Genomic DNA, 12,251 nt, shown 5'->3' with positions numbered 1-12,251 from the left:
CTGACATGTCTCTGATTTCAGTGCCTGGCACACCATAGCTACTCAGGGACTAGTTGTTGAACGAATGCATGAACAAAGGGTGGAGTGCAGGAAGTTGTGGGTAACTGCATGACAAATGTATAAGCAATTGCATCAACACTGAATGAACAAGTGGATGAAGTCAAAGGATGAATGAATGAATGGAGGCATGAATGTTATTGACTGTTATCATCACAAGCATTATCTATCATTACAATAGACTGGAACATAATTTATTACCCTCTAGGAGACGATTTGCAATAGAAGACTGTGCAGTCTGTGTGGCTATACCAGGTCTATTTTGTACAAGTAGTGAATTCTAAGTCATCACCTGATATAGCCCCATGGCAGGCCTATCGCTTTATTCTATTCTATTAGCCCAAATTGGTCTAATTGCACTACTGGGAGATCACACTCATTGGTAGGGCCCTCTAACCTCATGGTGCAGTCTGTAGGAACAGGGAATAATCTCACTTCACACTGAGTGCTACCCCTTGCAAAGTCTCCACATAGCATCTTCTGGGAGACCCCAGGCCCTCCACTTTATCGAGCAGCCAAAGGAAGAGACATGGTTGATCTCAGGACTCACCACCTGCAGAAGTGCGAGGTAGCCCATTGCAACATTATCAAAGTTGACCTTCACATTGACCCAAAAGAAGCTTCCAGTGTGGTTTTGACGTTCACAGTCAGACATGTTATTCACAGTAGTCCAAGGCACAAGAAGAAAGCCTTCACTGGTCTTGTTGATGCATTTCTGAAACTTCCCTGCAAAGAGGTTCACACCCATGATGCTGAAGATGAGCCAGAAGATGAGGCAGACGAGGAGGACGTTCATGATGGAGGGGATGGCGCCCACCAGGGCATCTACCACCACCTAGGGGGAAAGGCAGAAAGACCTGGAACCCCACCGATGCCACACACTTCTTGCCCGATCCCAGTTCTTTCTACCCTCACTCGGGCTGCTTCATGAGCCAGTGGAAGCAAGAGAAGTGGGTTAAATAGAGCCATAATTCAGACTCAGAAGACAGAGACACTGGGCAGTGAGGATGGGTTTATACATTCTCTCTGAAGTTCATTCAGGGCAGGTTTCAGTGTCTCTCCTTAGGATTGAGGAGATGGACACATTTACAAGCACATACGTACTCATTTAGGGGTGCGAGCGTGTGTTTTGTACTTTCACATACAGACTTCTAGAACTTTGCTTTATTTTATAAACTATATGTTTATAAAATACAGTTTATAGTGTGCTTTGGTCAAGAATCAGTGAAAACCCAAATCCATATTCACAAACTTGCTTATTTGTAAATTAGCAACCTGGAGATAAAATAAACAGCAAAGTATTCAATCATAAGCTCCTAGCATTTGTAAAGATACAAGTTAATTTTAAAAGTCCACTTTTGTTTTGAAGGTACGATGTCTTCTTTGAGGCAGTGGTGGAGGAAGAAAGCAAACGTTGCTTTCTATACCAGAAGACTTTCATAATTATGTGGAAGGGGAGGGGAGAAAATGAGCAGTCCCTCATCCCCCATAAGACAAGGGCCAGACTTGTGAGCATTCCATCCTGAGGAAGACAGTGAGGGCGAGGTGGCAGCTGAAAGCCTCGGATGAGGAGAGGGATGGATGAAAGGAGAGAATCCATAGGACCCAATGACTGTGCTGGGTTGGAGAGAAGATGCATTCCAGTGGGTGGTGACTGAGCTGCTGAGTTGCTAATGTCACTGCATTTAAATGGAGTGCCAGAGGCAAGGCTCATTTGTCATGGAAAGATGAAGAGCTTAGGGTGTTCCGGAGATTTTGGCAATCAGAACAAAAGGCAGGGTGGGGAGATTGAGGTAAGAGATGCTTGTGATGCCGTGAAGCAGGATTGCCTCACTAAGAGCAGGAGGGAGTGAGGTCTGAGTCCTGGTAGATGTGATGTTTGAGGTGAGAAGGGAAGAGGGCTTACAGAGGGACTTGAAGGAGAACTAGGAGAGTTAGGATACTGCAGCACCACCAACGTGACAGCAGAGAGTGAGGACCCCTGAGCTGACCTGTGGGGGTAGGGCCTGGAGCTCAGGGTCAGTAGTATGGAGGGCGTAAAGGGGGAATGGGTACCAAATGCTGCAGACCAGAGCAGTTAGGAGATAGGTCTTACCCGCATGCCTTCAAATCGAGACAGGGCCCGCAGTGGCCGCAGGGCACGGAGGGTCCGAAGGGCTTTGATGGATGCCATATCAGAATACTGCAGCACCTTCGCTATAAGGCTTGTCAGTGAGATCTGAGTGCAGGCAGAGAGCAAAAGCATCACCCTAGGGTCCCAGAAAGTTGACCCTGGTGGATGGAGACAGGAAATCCCTCCCACTCCCTACTCTGTCAGAGCCATCATCCTGGCTCCCACCTTATTCTGAACTCCAACGAGAGGTACAGTGAGAGTCCAATCTCTTCTCTTTCATTAAAGATTTCATTCATCATTTATCTGAACTTTTGGCCAAGAAAATCTCAGTCTCCCACATCGCCACCCCCTTGTATGTAGGTGATCAAGCTCCCAGTGTAGTAAATCAGCCTTCCCTTTCCTCTCTAGAGGCACCAGCCAGGTCCCAACAGCCTTTAAAATTTGATTGACTTTCAGAGACTTGGAGAGATGCTGGCCCTTCATGGGGGTTATGCAGAAAGTCTATCTTGAGGAATATAAGGTGAGTCTCAATTGTACATGCTGAGAAAAGTGGGAAAGAAAGAGTCCTGGGCTGGGTGGGGTCTAGTTCCCTCTCAACCCTGATATTTTTGTGACCTTGGGTCAGTGCCTTGTTAGTGCAGGTTGTACTTTCAACCTTTGTAAAATGAGGAATCAGACTAAGAGAACTCCGAGGCCCTCACAGCTCTGCAGTTTTTCAGGAAGAGTGACTGGCATGGGGCCAGGAGATTCAGCTTTGACAGACAGCTGAGATATAATGACTGAGTTGTGAGTCCCTGTTGGTTGGTCAGTTTTGCATTTTTTAAAGTGTTGGACCAAGGACTGCAAAGGCACAAACTTACATGGAAAAATGGTCACACCTTCCAGGAACTTTGAAGGTTCCAGGGAGATACCCTATGCATTGGCTTGAGCTTGCCAGAGACTGTGACCCAATCCTGGGAGACCCCCAACTGCACCACGACTGGTGGGCTGAATTCAGGCTAAGCTTATCTTGACAGCTACGAGGGGATGTCAGAAAGGGAAGGGTTTACACTTGGATGCTAGAGCCCCAAACAATGCCTGTTCTCTGAATGGTGGCTTATTCCACCAGGACAGAAAACTGGAATGCAAACGACCCCCTTCCTCCAACCAGGCAAGGCTCCAGACACCAGCAGGTGGCACCCAGCTGCCTGGCTAAGTGAGAGCAGGAGGTTTGGGGCCAGTTCCATGCTGGACCCTGCTCAGTCTTTTGCTCAGCCCCTGGGAAGGCTGCCTCATGAGCAAAATCTGCAGTTGGGGCAATTAGGAGCTGGGGCCTCTCCATCAAAGCCCTCCCATCCAAGCCCAGCTCCATTCCCACTGCTCAGGCCACAAGCCTCCCAACTGGTCTCTAGGCTTCCGTATTGCATCCATCCCATCCATTCTCCTCTGCAAATTTGATTATGATCATGTTTCTCTCTTACTCCCAACCTTCATTGATGCTTTATCATCTCAGGATAAGCTCCAGACTCCTTAGCCTGTATTATATGGCCACAGCCTGCTTTTCCAGTCATATTTCACCCACGTATCCTACCCAAATCAAGTTGTTCCCTAAATGTACCTGTGTCTGTGCCTTTGCCCAGGGTCATTCTTTAATTAAGACTGACCACCCCCAGTCCTTTTTGCACCTTGTTGCTCCTGCTCATTTTAAGCCTTATATCTAATGCCACCTCCTATATGAAGCCTGCCCAGCTACCCCACCCCCAGAGTGGAAGCAGGTTCATGTCTCTGTGTCCCTAAGACACTATTTCCAGCCGTGCTCACCACATCTTCCCTCATCATATGCTTATTTCTCTCTGTTGTCCTATCTACTGGAAGAGTAAAGTAAATAAACTCCTGGAGATAGGGAATTTTTATTTCTTGGCTTCTATCCCCCCCAGAGCACTTCATAAAACAATCCTATATGCAGTAGTTATTGATATAAATAAGCACTTGATAAATTGAAAAAATAGAGAGAGGCATGTTGGGATGGATGGATGGAAGGAAGGAAAGAAAGAAGGACGAAATCTTGATGGAAAGTTGAATGATGGTTGGATAGAAGAATGGACTAAATGATACAAAGATGGATATGAGAGTTGAAAGGAAGAATGGAAGAAAGAAAGCAAAGAAGAAAGATAAAATATAAAATCATGGATAGTGGATGAATGGGATGGATGAATTGGGGAAGGTTGGATGGCTGGATAAATGATGGATGAATGAAAAGATAGAGAGATGGGCAGAGGAATGGAAGAGATTAGAGAATGATGAAGGTTGACTGGATGGAAGAATGGGTGCGTGGATGGATGAATGGAAGAAAAAGAGGTGAGTGGACAGATGGGTGGAAGAAAGGAAGGATAGATGGATGAGGTAAAGGAAGAATAGAAAGATGGAAAATGTGTGAACAGAAGGAAAATTGGATGAAAGGTGCTTGAATGAGTGAATAGAAGGTTAGATGACTGGATAGTTCAATAGAAAGACAAATCAAAAGATAGAAAGAAGGGTTAAGGACAAATTGATAGAGGGATGGAAGGAAGGTTAGGATGAATAGATGGGCAGAAGGGAGGAGGGAAAGAAGAGTGAGAATAGATGGATGGAAGGAGAGGACTGACAGGATAAACAGAAGAAGTAAACATGAATGGATGTTTGGAAGGAAGGAAAAAGGAAGGGTGAATGGTTGGATAGATGGAAGGAGGGATGGATGGTCAGAAGGAAGGATTAGTAGGCGGATGGATGGATGGATGAGTGGGTGACCACATCAGGGGATCAGGACTGAAACTAGTGAGACCTACTTAGGAGTGACTGCCCCTAACAAGAGTGGGTAGCTGGAATAAAAATTTCCTTTCATTTATGAATAATTATATGATACGCACAAAATTATCACCTGTGACTCAGATTGCAGGCCTCACAGCTAATCCCTGTGGTACGGTGGCCTGATGCTGCTAGCGCATTGGTATCAGGAAAGAAGAGAATTGGGTGCACAGATCTGCTGTGGAGGACCTGCCAACACAGGAGACTGGACAGAATGTTCTGAACTGGACCCCATCCAGCTTCAGGAGGCAAGCACCAAATACAGACACATTTTCTAACACCTCTGATGTGCAGACCTTGGCACCAGTGGCTGTGGGAGTGTGGGAAGCAGAGGCAAACATAGCACGTGCCTCCCCCACCTGCAGGGATCCTCAGACGTGCAGCAGTGAACAAATAGCTCAGGCAGCCATCCTGAAAAGCCAAGACTGCAAGGGCCTGGATAGATAGAGGGCTGTGTGGTTAAGAGGAGGAGGAGCTCACTCCGGGCTTTGGGGGCTAGGAGAGCTCTTAAGAGAGTTTATTGAGGACGGTCTCCTCACACCTTTGAGGAATCTCAAGTTTAATGTGTGGGAGGCACTTGGTAAATCCCCTAATGCAGGGCTAGTGGCCACAGGTTCATCTGAACACATGAGCTCCAGCTCATCATCTCTCCAAAGGGACCCTTTGCCCCTTTTAGTGCCACTGGGGAGACACCAGAGGTTTAAGCTCAGTGGTTCTCAATCCTGTCTACACATTGGACATGCCCAGGGGCTTTTACAAAATACTGATGCATGGACTCCACCCAGGACCAGTAAGACCCCAATCTCTGGGAAGAGTAGTGCTTGTTCACTGTGTTCTTAAGAGCTTCCCAAGTAATTCTAAAGTGCAGCCAGGGCTGGGAATCATTGAGTCAGTGGGAGGGCAGGTTCTCTGTGCCAGGAAGTCCTCAGCATCCCTAGGTCTAGAAGCCTTGACAATGGACGCAAGGTCATGTGCCATCTTGCTTTGGATGTAAAATACAGAGGTAGTAAGTGGTCTTTCTGGATGGAGACCTAGGAACTGAAGACTCACCTGAGTGTCACTGTTGTGTTGGAATCATGTACTGCCTGGACCTTACCTGGATCACAGGTATGCAGGGTTATTCTCAGACCCCTTGCTAAGACTCCTCTTTGGAGTCACCCTTGAAGGCCAGGCCTCCAAGCTTCCTTTGCATTAGGTGCAGCCATCAGCCAGGGGAAAGGACCCCAAACCCCATGCCCACTGGGACACTCACATTCACGATGAGGAAGTCCAGCCAGCACCAGGCATTGGTGAAGTAATTTTTAAAGCCATAGGCCACCCATTTGAGCAGCATCTCAAACACAAAGATAAACGTGAACACCCTGTCGGTGTACTCCAGCAAGGCCTTCACCGTGGGCTTCTGGTCAAGGTAAAAATCTTCAAAGGCCTGGAAGGAAAGGAGCAAAATGGTAGGCGGCCTAGACCCAAAGCACTGGGGCCCAGGGACAGGGAAGGACCCAGTCAGCCCCTGAGAGAGCTTTGGTAACCAGTTTGCCTGCATCATTTTTTTTCTCTGCTCTGGGAGGTAGGGTCGGGTAGTGGAGGAGGCCCTGCGAGATACAAACGAGGACTTCCTCGGAGCCAACAGGGACACACAGCCCTGCTTATACTTTGCAGGGGAGCTGAACACAAGTGAGAAAGGAAACCTTCTCTAATTGGATTTTGGAAGTGAACCAAAGGGATTGCTAACAGTGACTTAGTTTAAAAATAAAAGCAACAAAGGATGTTCGCGAAAATGAAAATAAGACTCACCAGTGAACTCTGAAAAAGAATGCTGCATTTCATTGGTAATCAAGGAAATTCAAATGAAGAGAAGATGCCGTTTTTCTTTTATCAGATTGATGAAGAGGAAAAGGCATGGGTGGGAGTGGATGGTGGGGGGAAACCCTGCAGTCGATTTGGCTGTGGGGAAGCAGCTACTCTCATATACAGCTGGGCGGAGTGAAAACTGGTTCAGTTTTTGGGACCCCAACTTGGTAATATGACTCAAAGCTTTTAGAAATCCAGCAATTCTGCCTTCAAGAGTGTATCCTAAGGACACTAGATGTTGTTCGTGTCCCACCTAGATCCTGTTTAAGGAGCCAGTATGACCATCCCCAGCTGCTGTGAATGTTGGTTGCTAAAGGCTGGTGAATGCCCCTGTTGCCTGAGGACATGTCCCTGGGCTGAAGGGAAGTGTCTCCGCCTTAGCAGACTATATCACCCCTCTGGGGGCAGCCGCAGCCAGTATCTGACCATCCCCTTGCCTCAAGGTGGGACAGTCCCGTGAGGCCCTTTATGCTTCAGAGTTCCTGTGGGATCAGGCTGAGGCTGGGCTTCATGGGAACCCATGTCTTTTCCCAGCTCCATTCCCTGTTCTGTCCTACTTCCTTCACATGCTCCAGCTCAGAGCACACCCTCCACAAACTGCACAAGAATTCCTGCTTCTGGTTCTACTTCTAAAGCTAGACCTAAGACGGGAAATAAGCCAACGTTTCCAAAGGAGTGTGCATAGGATATTCAATGCTTATTAGGAGTGAGCTGGGGGTTAGTTACATTGCAGCCATTTAATGAGGTAGGAGGACCATATTACTGAGAAAATTTACTGAGAAATTACAGAATGCACAAATATGGTTTCCGTTTTGTAATATTTATGTATTACGTGCATAAGAAAGATGGGAAGGAAATGCACCAAAATGTTTTCAAAGTGAGATTCTCTTTGAGTGATAGGAAAATGGGTGATATTTTTTCTTTGCATTTTCCCATAATTTCCAAGTATTTTTTTTTTCTCTTTACTTTGTCAGATAAAAACTCATGCTATTTTTTTTAAAATGTACTCAAAGTAAAAGCATAAGGAAGACTAAATTTGGTGCCAGCCAGTTCAGTCCCTTGGGGAAGGAGATGAGGAGGGGAGGGAGAGCACTGGGGTGGGGCCAGCAGCTGGTTTAGGATGTGAGCTCCCTGCCGGGAGGGGAGGGCAGGAGAGCAGCAGGGGTGTGTGGAGAAGGGGAGTAGAGAGATAAGGGAAGGCGGTGATGAAGAAAGCACTTAGTCCTCATCAAATGATTGAGGTTATCATTTGCAGGATAGAGGGAAGGGCAGGTGTGGAGAATGCACTGCCCAGCCTCCCTTTGCCCTGCAGTGTGGCCTCTGCACTCAGGACTGTGCTGAGACTGCTATTCTAGGGGGGCCGTCACCACCCTGTGCCAGGGCAGTGGGCACCATCAGATGCTGCCACCCCCTCTCCAAGATGGCAGGCCAGCCTGCTCCGTGAGACTCTTCTCCCTCAGCTTTGTGCCCTTGCTGGCCTAGCTCTCCTTCCACCTCTCAGATCAAACCTTCTCACCTGCCTTTGCTCCTCCCTAAGGCTGAGACAACACCCTGAGCAGTTTGGGCTCCCTTCCTGGGAAATATGGCATTTAAGTGGGTGCCCAGATGGTCAGTAGATTGTTTTCTGGGAGTAAATGGCACACAGGGAGCAAGACAAGTGGAAACACTGGGAACCATGAATCAAGAGAGTGGGGTGCTAGTCCTCCCTTTAACTAATGAGCTGGGAGCCTGGGCAAGTCCCTCCGTGTCTTTGGGCTGTGACATCCTCATCCATAAAATGTGGACAGCCAAGGATGAGTCCCTTCCTGTGTCTACGTCTACCTTGGTTCATTGGGAAGATTAGTTGAGACTGTGTAGTGAGCCTACGCCATGGTGCAGAGAGAACATCCTTCCTTGTCCTACAAAGCTCGACACCCAGCAAGGGGCTTAGGAAGTGTGTCTTAACTCAGAATCTAGAGGACCGTAAGGCCTGGTTATTCAAAGTGTGGCCTGTGGACCAGTGTCAGCATCACGTGGGAGCTTGTTGGAAATGCAAATTCTCAGGTCCCACCCTAGATCTACTGAATCAGAATCTGCATTTTAACAAGTTCCCCGGCTGATTAAATTTTGAGAAGTGCTATTGTAATGATTTGCCATGCACTTTGAGTGAGTGATAGCAGTACTTGCAAGTGGCTTGATAGGGCAGGGAAGGATGGTCCTCTTCGTACTGGGCCCTCAGAAAAGGGCAGTGTGTTGGGAGGTCCGAAGGTGGAAAATCAAGGACTTTGGGATCAAATGAAGGCAAAGTTAGGTTTTCCTACTGACAAGCTGGGTAACCTTGGACAAGCCCCATAAACCCTTTGAGTGTCAGTTTCCCCAACAATAAAGTGGGATGAACACACTCACTGCTTGAAATCCAAGCAGCCAGGTGTAACAGGCCATGACATGGGCCCCTCAAGCACCTACCATGCCCTCCTGCTAAGAGGAGTCCTCGTGCTGGGCTGCAGCTCGCCTTCCAGCCACAGGTTGGGGACTTTCAGCCCAGGAATCAGGGGAGCCCACTGCTGCAGCTCCAGGGCCTTTGGATGGTGGAGACCCCACCTGGAGGGCTTTGTGGCATGGAACCCCTACCTCCACTTACCAGTGCTCCACTGCTGAGCAGGATCATGAAGACGATAAAGCTCTCGAACCAGCTGTGCTCCACAATGAGGTAGCAGATCTTGCGCACCTTCCAGCCCATGGCCCATGGAAACTTGGAGCTGTTCACTTTGCAGAAGGGACACTGGCGAATGCAGCCTGTGGGGAGAGGGGACTGATGGTGAGTGATGTCCCACTGGTAAAGGAGGCGTGTTTTGACTCCAGCCCTGAAGGGAAACCACTCTGCAGGGAAACCCACTTGCCGCTATTTTGGAAAAGAATTCTTTCCTGGAATATGAGAGAAGTGGGGTCCCTTTCAGGCGGCCTCCCCATCGTGTCCTTCAGCTGTCCCTCTCCACCCCTGGTCTTGCCCACTCTCACCTCCTCCCAAGCATCTTCCTCCCTACAGATGATAGCATAGTCCTTATCCTTAGCCCACTCTCTCTGGAGCTTTGACAAGACATGGGGCCTGAGCCTGGGGGTGTCTGAGGGGCTATGCCTTGAGCCTGTGCTGAACTGGGAGGTCTCCACATGGCTGGAATGGGGCCTGGGGGCAGCCCAGCCCAGGGTCACGTGAAAGTGGAAACTCAATTAAGTGGTTTGTTTGTTTGTTTAATTATTTAGGCCACACTTACTTTCATAGTATGAACTATACGTTTATTCACTTATTGCACAAATATCTATTGAGAATATAACAGGCTTCACTGTTCTAAACATTGAGGAAAAAGAAGAGTAAGATGCAGGTTCTGCCTTTAAGAGTCACATAGGAGATGCAGGGACACAGATGCATAATGGCCCTCCTCTGGGTCCTTTTATGTCCCAAGTCAAGAGTTTATGGTGGTGGCTACCTTTTCCCTTTCAACCTCAAGGGGGCTGGTTTATAACTCAGTGAGGTGTTTTCGAGGGTGATGAGGAAGGCAGAGCATCTGTTTGCCATGTCTGACGTGGCGTGAGATGCAGATCCCACCACTCAGCTACTGCGAGTCTGGCATTTGTGTTTGATGCTGGGCCCTCAAGCTTGGGAGTGAGGAGCAAGGGGCACTGCTTGCCTGTATCCCCTGGACCCCAGGCCAGAACCCTGGACACAGAGGTGACCAGATGAGTACTTGTTGAGCTGGGTTCTGGCCCTAATGAATGTCAAATGGAGGAGGTCTGTGGCTGCCACTCTACCTTCTGTGAAGCAGTCATCTGGCTCATCGAGGTCATCCGCCAGCTCAGGGATCTTCCTCAGGATCGCCTCAGGATCCAGGCAGTCCACGGTGCTGCCTTCTGAGGAGCTCGTGTCGTCCACTCCCTGCAGGGCAGAAGCCCCGGCAGTGAACCCAGCTCTCTGAGGGGCCCAGTGAATCTGCACACTGTCACCACAGGTCCAACTGGCACAGAGCTCCGAGATGCAGAGAGAGCCCCTCAGGGCTGGACCCACCACGGCGTCCCTTCTGTTTCGGTGCCTTGCCAGCTGAGCCCCAGAACAGTGATGCTCTCTGAAGAGCCCCAGAGGTTCAGCTGTGTGAGGCTTTAAACCTCCAGGCCCCTGAGGGAGGGCTGGCGATGGCCCGAGACACGGTAATTACACCCATAAAGACTCTCAGCCTTCACTGGGCTTGAATATTTAATCATGGAGCAATGCTGCACGGGCCCTGCTGCCCTCCTGGCAGCTTCAGCCCTATAATGTCTCCAGATGAATTCAATTAGGAGCTGAAGCTGCTCTCATATTAGTAAACCTGATCGCTTGGCTAATGGACCCAAATGGTGGGGTGGGTCCCCATCTGTCACTGTCAGACCCTCCCTGCCTGGCCAGGGTCATGGACAAAATCAAAACAAAAACAAAAACAATCCCCAGCGGTAGTGTACTGAAAACACCGAGTAGAGAAAACTCGCCAGGGGAGTCCTTAGAATGCTCAGCAGAAACATGTCCTCCACGTGTAGAAGATGGCAACCCTCACCCAACTGGAACCAAGAGGGTGGTGTTCACCCAGAGCCGTCAAATCCCTTCTCATCCCACCCTCTTCTCTCACCCCACTGGGTCAGCCTTGGCCAAAGGCACAGAGTCAGTGGCTGGCACTCCTCAAGCTGATGGGCTTGATAACTTTGGGATGAATTATGTCTTCCTTATCTTTGCTTACCCGGTGCCTGTCACCATCGGCACTCAGTGGCTAGGTGTCAAGTTAAATTCTTGCATTTAATACAGTGCTATTACAGATGCTAAATCTTTAGAGATACCTCTTTCAATGTAGCTTGTTTTCTTTAAAGATTTGTAATGAAACCACCAAGTTTATTTTTACCTCTTATAAGATCTTCTTCCTGCTCAGTCTATGTAAGTCTGTCAGTACAGCACTCAGTACAGATAGCCTCTCCCCGGCACCAGTCTGCTTTTGGCCCGAGAAGACGGTGTGGACAACAGAAAGTGGGGGTGGGAGGTGGGAGATGGTCACAGGGAAGACTTCCTCACCCACAGCAACTCCGACTTTTATCTGCTGGCTCTGAAAGATACTTAACTTTCTCTGTGCACTGTCTTTTGTTTCCTTTTTTCTTGGCTGTCATTTTCTGGGCACTTATTCCATTTCAGGCAGGAGCTAAACATTTGACAAGCAGCATCTCATTGAAGTTTCAAAAGAATCCTACCAAGTAGCCATTACCACTCAGCTTCCCAGATGGAGACACGGAGGCTCAGAGAGGTTGAGGAACAGGTCCTCGGTCCCCCAGGCTATGGAACCTCATTCTTCCCGGTGAAATCATGCTGATTAGCCCAGAGGTTTGGAAGGACTTTAAAAATTCCCAAGATGAGACATGAGGC

General features: G+C 48.6%; 1 protein-coding gene across 1 annotated transcript in view; it reads right to left on the bottom strand.

Moving 5' to 3' along the window:
* Positions 1–12,251, bottom strand: part of SCN10A (sodium voltage-gated channel alpha subunit 10) — a 103,017-nt gene that overhangs the window by 11,730 nt on the left and 79,036 nt on the right. The window contains exons 25-29 of the mRNA XM_059939407.1: positions 10,628–10,751; positions 9,462–9,616; positions 6,246–6,419; positions 2,153–2,275; positions 608–892 (exon numbers count right to left, since the gene is read on the bottom strand). Of these exons, the coding sequence (XP_059795390.1) occupies positions 608–892; positions 2,153–2,275; positions 6,246–6,419; positions 9,462–9,616; positions 10,628–10,751 (861 nt within the window). The remainder of the gene's footprint in view (positions 1–607; positions 893–2,152; positions 2,276–6,245; positions 6,420–9,461; positions 9,617–10,627; positions 10,752–12,251) is intronic.

The sequence above is a fragment of the Balaenoptera ricei genome, chromosome 11 (assembly GCF_028023285.1).
Source record: "Balaenoptera ricei isolate mBalRic1 chromosome 11, mBalRic1.hap2, whole genome shotgun sequence".
In the NCBI taxonomy this organism is placed as follows: Eukaryota; Metazoa; Chordata; class Mammalia; order Artiodactyla; family Balaenopteridae; genus Balaenoptera; species Balaenoptera ricei.
The sequence above is the reverse complement of the archived record's forward strand: the minus strand, read 5'-3'. Positions and strand labels throughout refer to the sequence as shown.